This window comes from Lissotriton helveticus, chromosome 12 (assembly GCF_964261635.1).
Source record: "Lissotriton helveticus chromosome 12, aLisHel1.1, whole genome shotgun sequence".
Taxonomy (NCBI): Eukaryota; Metazoa; Chordata; class Amphibia; order Caudata; family Salamandridae; genus Lissotriton; species Lissotriton helveticus.
Window position 1 is genome coordinate 702150640 of NC_136073.1, and position 12841 is coordinate 702163480.

General features: G+C 41.3%; 1 protein-coding gene across 6 annotated transcripts in view; it reads right to left on the reverse strand.

Annotated features, from left to right (window-relative positions):
- The window catches only part of LRRC71 (leucine rich repeat containing 71), a 566767-nt gene that overhangs the window by 217509 nt on the left and 336417 nt on the right, over nucleotides 1–12841 (reverse strand). For all 6 annotated transcript variants that reach the window (XM_078669037.1, XM_078669036.1, XM_078669039.1 and 3 more), the window contains one exon: nucleotides 79–147. In XM_078669037.1, coding sequence (XP_078525163.1) covers nucleotides 79–147 — 69 coding nt within the window. The remainder of the gene's footprint in view (nucleotides 1–78; nucleotides 148–12841) is intronic.

Genomic DNA, 12841 nt, shown 5'->3' on the forward strand with positions numbered 1-12841 from the left:
ACATTTTTTTAATGACAGAATCTACCAACAACATCTGTTAACCGCTTGAATACCAATAGTAAGGAAGATGTTAATTACCTCCTTTGCCATTAAAAGCTGTCTCCGCTCCACGACTTCTTTGTGGGTGAGAGGAAAATGACCTAGAACCTGAAATAGAACAGTTTTGTGATTACTTTTAAAATAGCATAAACCTACTAATGGCTAATTTATTTAAATGCATATAAACTCTCTTTTTCTTTCTCCTTCTCTCTCTTCTTCATCCGGTATTCTAGTTCTTTCGCCTGAGAATCAGGGCACAAGTTAACCAGATGTTAAACATATGCTCGTTTAATTGTGCACACGTTTTGGTTTCAGTAACTCTTGGGTGAACATCTCACTGGTGACACAGGACAATTATGTCAATAGTTACCACTACTTGACATTAAGGGAGCGTGGAAAAGGAAGAGTAGTAAAAAGGGGCATGAGAATGGGCGTGATCCCCTGGTATATATCAACCCCACTACCTTGACCCTTCCTGACCTCTGGCTCCCTGATGACCTGAGTCGGACCCATACAGAAAAAAAATCATAAGCAGAGACAACCATTCTAGCTTTTGTGTAGCGAAATAATTTTTTTAAGCCTTAGACAGATACAAAGAACAGGTACCATATAAGCATCAACAATTGAGGATCCCCTCACATACACATAGAGGGGCTGCATGGCCAGTGCAAGCTTCTCTCCCCCGTAGACCAGGTACAGATTGGGCATAAGCAATATAAGCTCCAATCTCCCTTAGCAAAGATGCAGTATTCAAGTCGAAAGAGCAAGCTTCCATCCCTTACAGAGCAAGAATACCATTGCATCAGCTCACCAGCTCATGCTTCCATCCTCACTAATACAACAGATAGAGCTGGAAAATCATCTGTGCGCACTACTCACTAACACTACAGGCGCAATAGGGGCTTCAGAAATACACGTGCCCCTCCCACATAGATCCTGTAGCACAAGAACCTTAGAAATGCAAGCTTCCCTAACTGATGCAGCAAGCATAGTTTGTGCATCAGCAGTGCAAGCTTCCTCACTATGAAAAGGAGTATGGCATTGGCCTCTTCAGAGAATTTCCCGCTCACAGAAGAGGTCCACCCTCGCACATTAGACAAGGCATTGGCATCAGCACTGATGCTTTCCCACACACAGATGAAGTAGGTACCCCATGGGCATTAGCAGGGCTAGATTCACTTACAGCAATAGCACGGGTGCTCGCTTCACTCATTAACGAAAACAGGTTCAGCATGGGCAATTAGCAGTGCAGACTTCAATCTGCCCAATAACAAGTATGACATAAGCATGAACAGTAAACCTTCCTTCTGTTTCTGGTACAAAACAACTACAGCATGATCATATAGTGTATAGTGGCATATACCCTCCCTCATATATCTCACATATGCAAGTACAGCACGGCAGAGGTGGAAGAGTTTCCCCCTCATAGAACTGGTCCCCTATGGGCATCAGCATGCAAGCTTGCTTCCTATCAGAACAAACTCTACATGCGCATTATCAATGCAAGCTTCCCTCGCATACCTCATGAGACCTGTGGTTGCCCCGTAAGTACAATAAGAGAGTAGACCCATGGAAGGATTTCTTTCATATCAACTGAGGCCCCCATAGTCGAGCCAGAGGAGGGCTAGGGAAACTGAGTGCTACTTTGCCTAGTCTGATCAAAGTAGAACATCAAGCCAGAGTACAATGGGAGAAATTATATGAATCAACCACAAACCCTCTGGAACAGTGGGTACGATTTCCTAAGCTTTTACTGGAGAATCAAGCTGGTATCCTTAAGGTGAGAACCACTATAGCCTCGGTATGACTCCGGCCAAGAAAAACATCAGCCCAACTCATAATAGCAAGAAAAAAGCTGAATTACACTTTGAGGGTGCTGAGAAATAATTCATATTTGAGCATACAGAGCAAGATCCTTCCTAAATTAAAATCATTATATAAAAATCTGCATGGGTCTCAGCAAAATCAGAAGCAGACCAATATTGGTGTAAAATCCTCTTTGCCTCAAAGCGAAATGACGCCAGAGAATTTTGGAGGTTGGTGAATCAACCATTTAGTTCGAGGATGTTTCCTTCCACCTCAACTGTCTCATAAGCCTCCTGGTCTATTTATCTAGAAGAAATGTAGTGTGATGTATTTCTATAGGTTCTGAATCGATCCCCCTATTCCTGACCCTATTCTGGTTAGCAAACTAACAAGTTAACTAAGTAATCAGCCCATGAGGCAGAAAAACCCCATGATGCAGATACCGTTATCTGACGCAGTCACACTACGGCACAGGAACATGTTATCTGATTAGGTCATAACGCTTGCGATCTAATTAGACAAGCGATATTCCTCCAGCCCCTGATAAGGCATACGGAGTTCTCATAACAAATCAAACCTATGACAACCTGGGCAAAACCCTGCGGCCATTGTTTTGATTTCACCGAGAACTTCAGCAAAAGAATGTGCTAACGAGCAAGTCGTATGACATCCTTATTGACGTATCTATGTCCATCCTTACGTCAATCTCGGCACCTTAAAGGTATAAATATTACCGATCTTGCCCTATGCAAACACACACGTGGTGACGAGACGGAGCAGCCATACTTGCCGAAGCCCAGAAGCAGAGCAGACCCCGCTGGCAGCAGCCCCGCCTTTCTGACGCGCTGAGAACGAGAAGCTGCTTTCTCCTGCCGAGAAACCAAGCACCGGCGCTTCCGGGTAGCCCTCGCAGGCAGCCTGGAATATCGAGACCAGAGAAAGAGATACCATTCCTCATTCATCCTAACTTCCAGGTACAGAACTGAATAACCCCTCACAGAGAATTCTTAAGTTATTTCACTTGGCAAAAACAAACTTAACTTAAACTGTAACTTTCTATTCCCGCCCTCGTATTAGACTTAGGTCAGGTACACGGGGTAGGCGTATCTAGAAACACCAGTTGAGTACGTTTAGTCAAATGTATATGTGTATGTAATATATTTTATTCATTTTAAACATCTTATGGCTTAGAAACCATATCAATGTTTTTACAGTATTATTTTATACTGCTGCTTTTAATGTATGCACTTTACTTAACTATAAGTATTGCAATAATATCGATCCATTTCTCTTGTATGAGAAAAGAGACTGATCAATAAATAACACCTTTTTATTGAACACGCCCGTCTCTTCCTTTTCTCTACAATCTGATGAGACTAAGAATGCACGTACTGACTGAGTAAAATAAATTGCCTTTTGTTCACACGACTCTCGAGATTTACTCTTGATTAGGGGAGAGCAAAGTTGTCATGTTCTATGGTTGTCAGAAACTAAATCCCTTCTTGTCTAATCAGGGAAGTTTATTCTTTCCTGAACATTCGAGAAAGTTTCTAGTGAACTCTGAGCTAAGCTGGCAAACCCAAAACTTTAAGTCTAATATCGACAGTAGTAGACCTAGTTAACGTCTGGTCTAGGCCTTTACTATTGTAGGTATTATTCCAATGCGCAGAGCCTATTGGGATGATAGGAGCTACACTATATGGCGCCCAACGCGTTTGGAAAGGGCGATAAAACTAACGTAAGACATTTAGAGTAACTCAGTCGTGCTTTCTCACTCAGACCCCTTTTCCCACAATACTCCAAAGACGTCTGGAGTGGGTGAAAGGTAATATCCGCCAAACCTCGCAGGAGGAAACTCCTATGTATGGTACTTGGTTTAGTCAACGTTGAAGGATAAAAACAGTTCCAAAATATTGTGCATCTAATCTTTGTTTCCATAAGAAACCTGATCTGCAAACAAACAAAATAACCTTTTGGACAGTAAAATGTCAGACAATGAGGATGAAAGAGAGGCAGTTAGATTAGCAACTGAACTCGCAGCAGCTGATGCTACCATGCAGGCAGCGGACGAGGATATAATACTCATCCCGGTCATCAAAAGGAGATCTATAACTCTAAAACTTATAGAAAATGGACTGACACCTAGAGGTGGCACAGTCATATTCGTAATTGAGGCACACGAATATCGGCAGACAGAGGTATACTATTCATGGATACATTTTCCAGCAGCAAATGCTGTAACAAAGTACTTCCACTATTACAAAATAGAGGAACCTCCTAATGAGTACACTCCTTTCGAGGAGGTGGAAGTACCACTCAAATTTCAAGAGCATTTGCTCTTATTTGATGGCGCCCTAAAACATAACAATCACATCACCAGGCTCGGTCCTTTAGGAAGACCAGGAGCAACGTGGCCGATCCTAGCCGGATACACACCACATCCAGACATCAATGGGATGTCTGCAGCAGAGCTGTTAACACAGCTAAAACAATTAATAAAAATACATAGACAATTAGTCCAGTATGTGATGCGGACTTCAACAATTCAGCCAGCGATTAAACTTCCACAGCTGACCCCTCACCAGGGGAACACAAATAAAATTACACCACAGAACATCCAATCCTGCCTAGGTAAAGTACCGACTAAACGGGAACAAATACCATTCTGGTTGGCGCAGAAAATCACCCAAATAGAGGCGGTGTTTCCAGACACCACCCCGCTAGAAAAGCACAGGATTCTGACTATCTGTCTCCCAATGGGAATCACACCACACATAGAGGACTGTGACACTTGGGGTACAGTCTTTGCTTCCATCTACACAAAAACGCACGGTGTTCCATCCATTTCGGTAATACCAGATGTGCTAAAACAAATTCAAGACGAATACGGTCCAGAACCCGCTTTAACTCTTGGTATGAAATTACTAAAAGACTTCAAGCAGGTCTCGGCTATATTATTAGCCAACATAAAGGGAGAAGCAGCAAACGTGGCGATCCGCCAGAGGTTAAAAGAGACAGATATAGCAGACCAACCAGCTGAAATTGCCAGAATCATAGAAAAATCCTATGAGGAAGTAGGTAGAGATAGTTTAGGTGGAATACCAGTAAAACCACAACTGATTGAAAGTCCTGAAAAAATATTTTTTACTAATAATTCAACATTACCAAAAAAGAACTGGGATGGAAACAAACAATCCAATCCTAAAGAAAAGAAATTCCAGTCCAGAGGAAGGTCTCCTAGGCAAAGAGAAAAATCTCCGAACCAAAGACACAGGTCACCCCAGAGTGACCCCTCTGGGAAAAGATATAACATTAGAAATAGGGATAATATAAAAAAGCCTGATAGATATCAAGACATTGATACACGTCCCTCTCAATCTTTTCAGACTTCCTCGCAGAAATCGGAAAGAAGAGGACGATCAGAACAAAGAGAAGAGCACGCCAAGTCCAAAGACAAGGAACCTGCTCAGCTAAAAAAGAAATTACAAATTCCAAAAAAAGAAGGTAGCCAGTATCAAGGTAGTTAACAATGCCGAGAATACTGAGGGCACAACTGAAAAACGGGGAATGGGCTCAGACAATGCTAGACAGCGCAGCAGAAGTGAGCATAGCTCGCAAAGTCCTTATGAATCATCTGGAGACAGTGGACACGAATGAATATCTTCAAGTGGAAACTGCGGACACCAGAGTTAGCAAACCTCACAAAATATACGAAATAGCATTGCGTATAGAGGGGGATAAGACTAGAAAAATAAGGGGACTATTTTGGGATAATCTCTCCAAGGGCTATGATATCCTTCTAGCTGAAAAAGACTGGCCACCAGAGTTTGTCAGGGAGTGCCCTCATGGCGAAGAAGTAATTATGCCTGCCTTCTCAAATCATATCCCAATTCATAAAAAATACACACTTGCCAGAAAGTGGGCAGTAGCTCTAGCTCCTGCTTTATATAAAAATCACGTGGGATGGGATGAGGACTCTCCTCCTCACAAAATCCAGTTAAAATCACAACCAACTGCACAAAGGCAGTACCCAATTAAGCAAGAAGCTAAAAAACAGGTAAATAAAATACTAGATCAGCTACAATACCAGGGGGTGATTGAAACTTGCACCTCACAAATGAACAACCCTTTGTTTCCGGTCTCCAAACCAGACAATTCATATCGTCTAGTTTTGGATTACCGACACCTTAACACATGTTGCAAAACTTTTGCAGTGCAAAATTCACACAGTGCTGCACTAATGAATAACATAGTGCGCAAAAAATACAAAACAACCTTAGACATCTCCAATGGATTCTTTTGTCAAAACATAGCACCAGAGAGCAGATATTTAACTGCGTTCTCAATAAATGGCACTCAAAAACAATTCTGTCGGTTAGCCCAGGGGTACAAGAACAGCCCGGGGGTATTCTCAGCGAGAGTAACAGAATTACTACAACTATATGATGATGAAGCATTATCTTATGTCGATGACATTTACTTAACAGACGATGACTTGGAGACTCACTTGAAGAGAGTGAACACCATAATACTTGGGTTCGCAGCAGAGGGTTACAAATTCAACTTTAAAAAATCCAGAATTGCCCATCTGACAGTCCTATTCTTAGGATATGAGTTATCAAGTGAAGGCAAAAGCCTGGCTCACAATTTCCTAGAGAAATGCGCCGTAATCCAAGCACCTAGAACACTAAAAAACCTACAGTCGATTCTAGGCTTCCTAAATTTCGGAAGAACATACATTGCAAATTACGCAGAAAGGGTCAAACCCCTTTATGATCTGATAAAACCAGATTTTAAAAGATCCAATTGGACTCAAATACACACAGAAATTTTGAGATCCCTACAAACAGACATGCTAATTAAAACGAAATTAGAAACACGTGATAACACACGCAATCTTGTGATTCGAGTCATCCCAGGAAGATGCGGATTCACATACCTGACCTCTAATGAGGGAGAAAAGGTACCAATTGCATTCAAATCACACTTGTACACAGAAGCTGAACAGAAATTCAGCATTAAAGAAAGAATTGTTCATGTAGTTCAAACCGCAATAGCTAGAGAAAAAGATCAAGCTGACGGTAGACATATCACAGTCAGAACAGCAGAATCAGCCTTTGAGGCACTAACAACACCGTGTAATTTACCAACAACAACATTGAATCCGGAATGGATACAATGGGTGAATTCAATTACAACGGACAAAGTATACTACTACTTTGATCCAGAACTAAAGGAATTGAAAAATCTAGAATATGAAAAAACATTCCCTCTGCCTATCGACATTCTGCCTTTACGACATTATGCCTGTGTAATTTATACAGACGGACATGCTCAACCCCACGTTTGGGGAGAACAGGCATACAACCCAACATGTGGGATTACAAAAGAAGTGTGGCGCGGAGGTAAACTAAAACCTCTATTAACAAAAACACACTCAGTAGAAACTAATTCAGAACAACAGACTGAAATCTTAGCATTGAAAATGGCGCTAGATAATGCGGATCGCGAATTCCCGACACTTATAGTGTCAGATTCATATTACTGCGTCAAATCATATAACAAGGATTTGCAGACATGGATTCAAAACGGTTACAAAGATGACACAGATGCACCAATAAAGCAGAAACTGCTCTGGGAACAAATAGCTCTTTTACAAAAAGAACTACCAAAGACTCACGTGACACACTCACTGAGTCATCAGCGTGATGGCGTTCACGTTGCAGGGAATTCATTGGCTGAAACAGCCACAGCGGCAGCAACTAAAACGGCTCCCGTAGCTCGAAAAAAGCGTACATTAAAATACATTGACGGTGAAACAGTGCTGGCGGTGAAAACGTCATCAAAAGGCGACTGCTCAGCGTTACCGATCAACTATCCACTCAATTATACATACATAATCGATGCAAACTCCGTCCCTTTTGCTCGATTCCCTGGAGTGGGGGATAGAGTGATTCCAAACATGGACAGGAGAAACTTGTTAATCGCAGACGCACATATGGGCGAGGGTCTCAGACACCTCAAACTAAAAGATTCTCTGGAAGAATTACAATCACGGTACTGGTGGCCAGGCATGAGCCTGCGTCACACCATGTTTGTAAAAAACTGCCCAAACTGCAACAGAGATCGCAGTGGGGAGAGAAACAGTTTAATACCTCGCCGTTTTGCTCCAGAAAAAATCAAGAGTAAAAAGGAAGGGTTGCGATTAACATATACAGGCTAGTTTCCACTTATAATGTAGATCCTCAGCACTCGGCTGACGTCTGGACTGTTATACAAAGATTTGCGAGTCTAAATGGCATATACGCTAAGAGCATGCTACGTTTGACCATTGTTTTCACTCTAGCCCTCCAGCCTGAGGGGAAACATGACCAAATGAGCATAGCCCAGCGGGAATCTTCTCACTTCCTTCCTGAGGGTACGGGATGGTGTAAAGAAAAAACCAAGGCATAAAGCAATCTATAACAGAAAGGATATTAGGTTCGGGAGCTGGGTGGGTCAAACATCTAATAAGTGTCCAACGTAGTCTAAATAACTTGCCAAGAAATTCTCTGAAGGGATTCAGTCCGTACGAATTATTATTCGGAACTAGGATGTTGATCTCTGACCTTGACAGTCAGACTTCAGTGGTGAAAGAAAAAAGCTTTGATATCAAAGACCGTTTGGCTATTTTGCAGGACTTAAACAAAACAAGAAAAGACCTGAGCAACATAAAGGTGAAACAACAGCCAACAACCACTGAAGAACCACCACCTGTCCCAGCAAGACCTGTCTGGATTCCAAAAGTCGGGGATCTAGTCAGGGAGAAGATCGCGGTAAAGAAGGAATTTGGGCCTTCTTACAGAAAAGCAGTTCCTGTCTTGTCTGTCAACGGGACAAGATCAGTTGTACTACCGCCACTTGCTGGAAAAAAGGAGAACCGAGTTGTATCCATCGACCTGGTAAAACCACAATCATGTGGCCAATAACAAACAGTAGGCCAAGTGGACTCCCAATAAGTAGCAGAACACCAAGGTTTGCTACCAGTACAGAGGTCCTAACGAAGAGGCTCATCACATTTGAAACGCCTACAGAAGAACAACAAGGACTATGCAACAATGCAATAGAACTCAGACCTCTGAAAACCCAAATAAAAACATTTAGCAGAGACACACCAATTTATAGTGAAGTACCAAGTGAACATGCAAGAAACAGAAATCCTGAAGCAATTGGAACAATTGACAGAACTGCATCCGGCTACTTCATAAACTTCGATGATTCCTCTGAAGGCTTCAATGAATCAAAGACACAGCCATCATCAAAAACCTTTAAAGATAAAGCTAAAGAACTTTTGAAACAACTGAAAGAAACATATCTGATTTCCCCATGGATTGAATTTTGGGTGGGTTTTGGTGCATTTATCCTCATACTTTGGCTCATCATGGTACTAACTTTGGGACGCTTCATTGAGGGAAAATATGCTAAAATGGACACAGCAAGTCAGAAAATCAACTTGATCCTCAAACCACACACATCTTCACACGTCGAGAAAAGAGAGCTTTCTTCAGCCAACTTCACAGCCAATCCTATACCGGGTGGGGTAGCATGGGACAACACTGACTATGAAATTTATGGTCCGGTCGAAATCCTGAAATATCCACACCAAATTAAGATCTCCTTGAGTGACTTTGTAAAACCAAACTCATTTGCCGATGATTGGGACTTTGAAAGCATTAATAATATGATGTCTGACTTAGTAATGTCTGCTAAATTTACCAAGCATGATTATTTGCAGGGTTCTACCAATTATGATAGTATGTACTGTTATAACCACTATGGTAACCATTTTCTACATAAATCTGCACAACCTAGAAATGTTTTAAATTATAATCAATGGGAACATTGTGCAACACCTCCAAAAGGAAGCTCAAGAACCGTTTACGACAAATACTCATATTTTTCAGGGTTTAACACAAGTAATGCTGAAACATTTTATTTTAAATTATCAAACAAGACAGGGACAAAAACCATGATAACCAACACAAAATTGATATATTCGGACTCATTTTTGAAAAAATGAATACTTTTGGTTTTGATTATTGGGACAAAAATGTTGAATTGAAAAGTGTTTGGGGTACAAAAGATTGGCAAGTACAGGGTATAGAAGCTTTGTTTAGAGCCTGCATGATCCCAGAACAAATGATATTTTTAAATGACACTGTTCAACAAACCACCTGTCTTGGCCTAGCCAAAATCAAAGATTTAAATAAACCGTCTATTCCAAAGCCAACAATGTTTAGCAACACTTCTACAGATGAAGAGATAGACGTAAACAATATATTAAACCAAAACAGAACACATCCTGATTGGAAACAATGGTTGATCTGGCCCACAGATACTAATAACTGTCAAGACAGATTCCTGAACAAAACACAGGGGTTCAAAATGACCAGGCCAGACCCTAGATATCCCCAAAGACATCACCCAGGGATAATAACAACCTACAGTGTGGGCAAATTATGCCTTCAATGGCTACAAACTTCCACACTGGCAGAAATTAAGCAACACCTAACTTTACTTACTGATGGTGCTGACTTGCGTGATTTCATAATGGGACCACGCAAACAGCGTCAAAAACGTTTCATAGCAGCCTCTGTATATGCAGCATACAATGAGGCCTGGAAGGTTACTCAAATTGAGACAGCAGAGAGAATACGGGAAATTGACCGTATTAATTTGGAAAAATCACTTTCTGTAGTGGACAATGGGTTAATGACTCTGTCCTCCAGAATTTTTTCTTTGGACAGCATTGTGTCTTCAGCAATCGACATATTATCGCAGGACTTACTGTTGCTACAACACGGTCAGTCCCAATTGCGTTCTATTGTACAGCTTGGCTGGACGTTACAAAACCTGCGTTCAGGCTATGTGCCTTGGCGTTTAATCAACACAACGTCACTATTCCAAATCTTTAACCTTACTGATAGACAAATCAGTATGGCGCAAGGGGTGCTGATTATACAATCTTGAGCATTGAAAAACTAGAAAGATTACCAGTGACAATGTCAGAACGACCTGTCAGTGAATGGATAATACATGGGATAATTAATATTCCAATCTCAACCTTCAGGTTTCAATACTGCCAAAAATATATACAGGCTGGCATGTACGAGAAATTGGGAAAGGGGTACATTAAAACAACATGGAACCTGCCCTATTCACATGCATGTGTCAGTAATAAAGGACAGAAAGTGTTTCTTAGTGGCAACAATTGTGCGATGTCACTAAGTGGCACACTTCTGTGTAACGGAATTAGTTTGCATGGAGCCTGTGAAGGGAATTCATACAACCTTTCATGTCACCAGCAAGGCGCACCTGCAACAGAAATAGAACCATTCTTTCAAAGACTCTATAATGGGAGTTACATTCTAATTGTAGATCGCAGATGTTGTAGTCTTATGCCCGGGACTCCTTATCTCGTAACTACGACTGCGAAGGTCAAGTGCTGTGGACGCTCATTGTTCCCCAGCTCCTTTCCAGACAGGGAGGCAAGGGCATGGCCCAATTTGAAAATTACTTCTATTCGAATAGATACTTTAAGCAGAATGAAAACAGTGCTTCTTCAGACGCCTACCAGGCTCTCGTCATCAAAATAAACATATGATCTACAAGTCGCAAGGACGACTGCAGAGATACATTCATTGTTATCAACTAATTCCCCCATACATTTCGCAGAAATACTAAACGAAATCTTAAATATTTCTGATACCAATGGGTCTCAAAGGTATTTAAGACAGTATTTTCGATGGCATTAACACCATTCAAAGCCATACTGGGTATTTTTCCAGATTTCGTCCATTCGATTTTTGGCGGACTTCCCCTGATCTTGGGACTAATTGCAGGAATACTATTCTTGGTCCTTATTTTTCGTTATGGCAACCCATGTCACAGACAAAACTCTTGCGACAAGGGAAGAAACAATCCTAGCCATTGGATACCGGGACCGGATATCAAAAATCCTGGGACTCTCCCGGCTTAGAGACCTGAACATGACTTGGTTTCTATCATTTCGACCAATGTGGCAAAGATGTGTTTTACCTGTATTAAGGTGTCTGCTATGCGGAGAAGAATGCGTGTTAGACACCTGTCTGACGCTACAATCGGATGCGCCAATGGATGCAGAAACATTGTTGAGCCCGATCAAGGTTCATGCTTTGTGCTGCCCTCAAAGGCTACCAATCCTGATGACGGCATTCGTGGAAGCTTCACCACTACGATTGATGGGTAGTGAAGTTCAAGATGAAAGCAGCATCGATCAGGTACGACCTTCTGTCAGCAATGCGAATCAGAATGTCAATGGAGACAATCATGCGCACGAATGCATGATTACACCTATTTCCGAGTTAGTGGAACTTTCCCAGGAAGCTGTTGACAGCTTTTTCGAAAGCCTGAATGATATGATGTTCTCTCCAGAGCAGAAATAGAGACTTTTGAGCAAGCTCGCACACGGCGTTCCCTGAATTCGGCCTTCAACTTTAAAAATAAAGTCACATGAACAATTTTCCCTCCAGTTCACGGACAGCAAGTTTTTCAGCAGCCCCAAAATATTTTTGCATATTTTTCGGGACACTATCTTCTGCTTAAAGTAAGGAACTATTCTTAAAGAACTAAGAATTCTAAATTTTAGATAGCATATAGACATTAGCTGCCCGCTGGTATGTTCATAAATATTTTATTCTGTGATGGGATGGTCTCGAACTTTTTTTCTGTATTAAGAGCCATTTCATGTGTAATTTCTCATATACCAAATAAGCAATAATGTATACAAATGCGTGATTACTTTAGCATTATTCCATAGCTTGAGTGCATGCAATACATATGACTGCAATTTTTCTGTATATTTGAAAATTTCAAAATGCATTTATGTATTTTGGGGTGGTAAGGTATACACTATACTCTATAGTATGTTGTACTATGTTATACTATGCATAGATTAGTAAATATGACCATAGTTAGC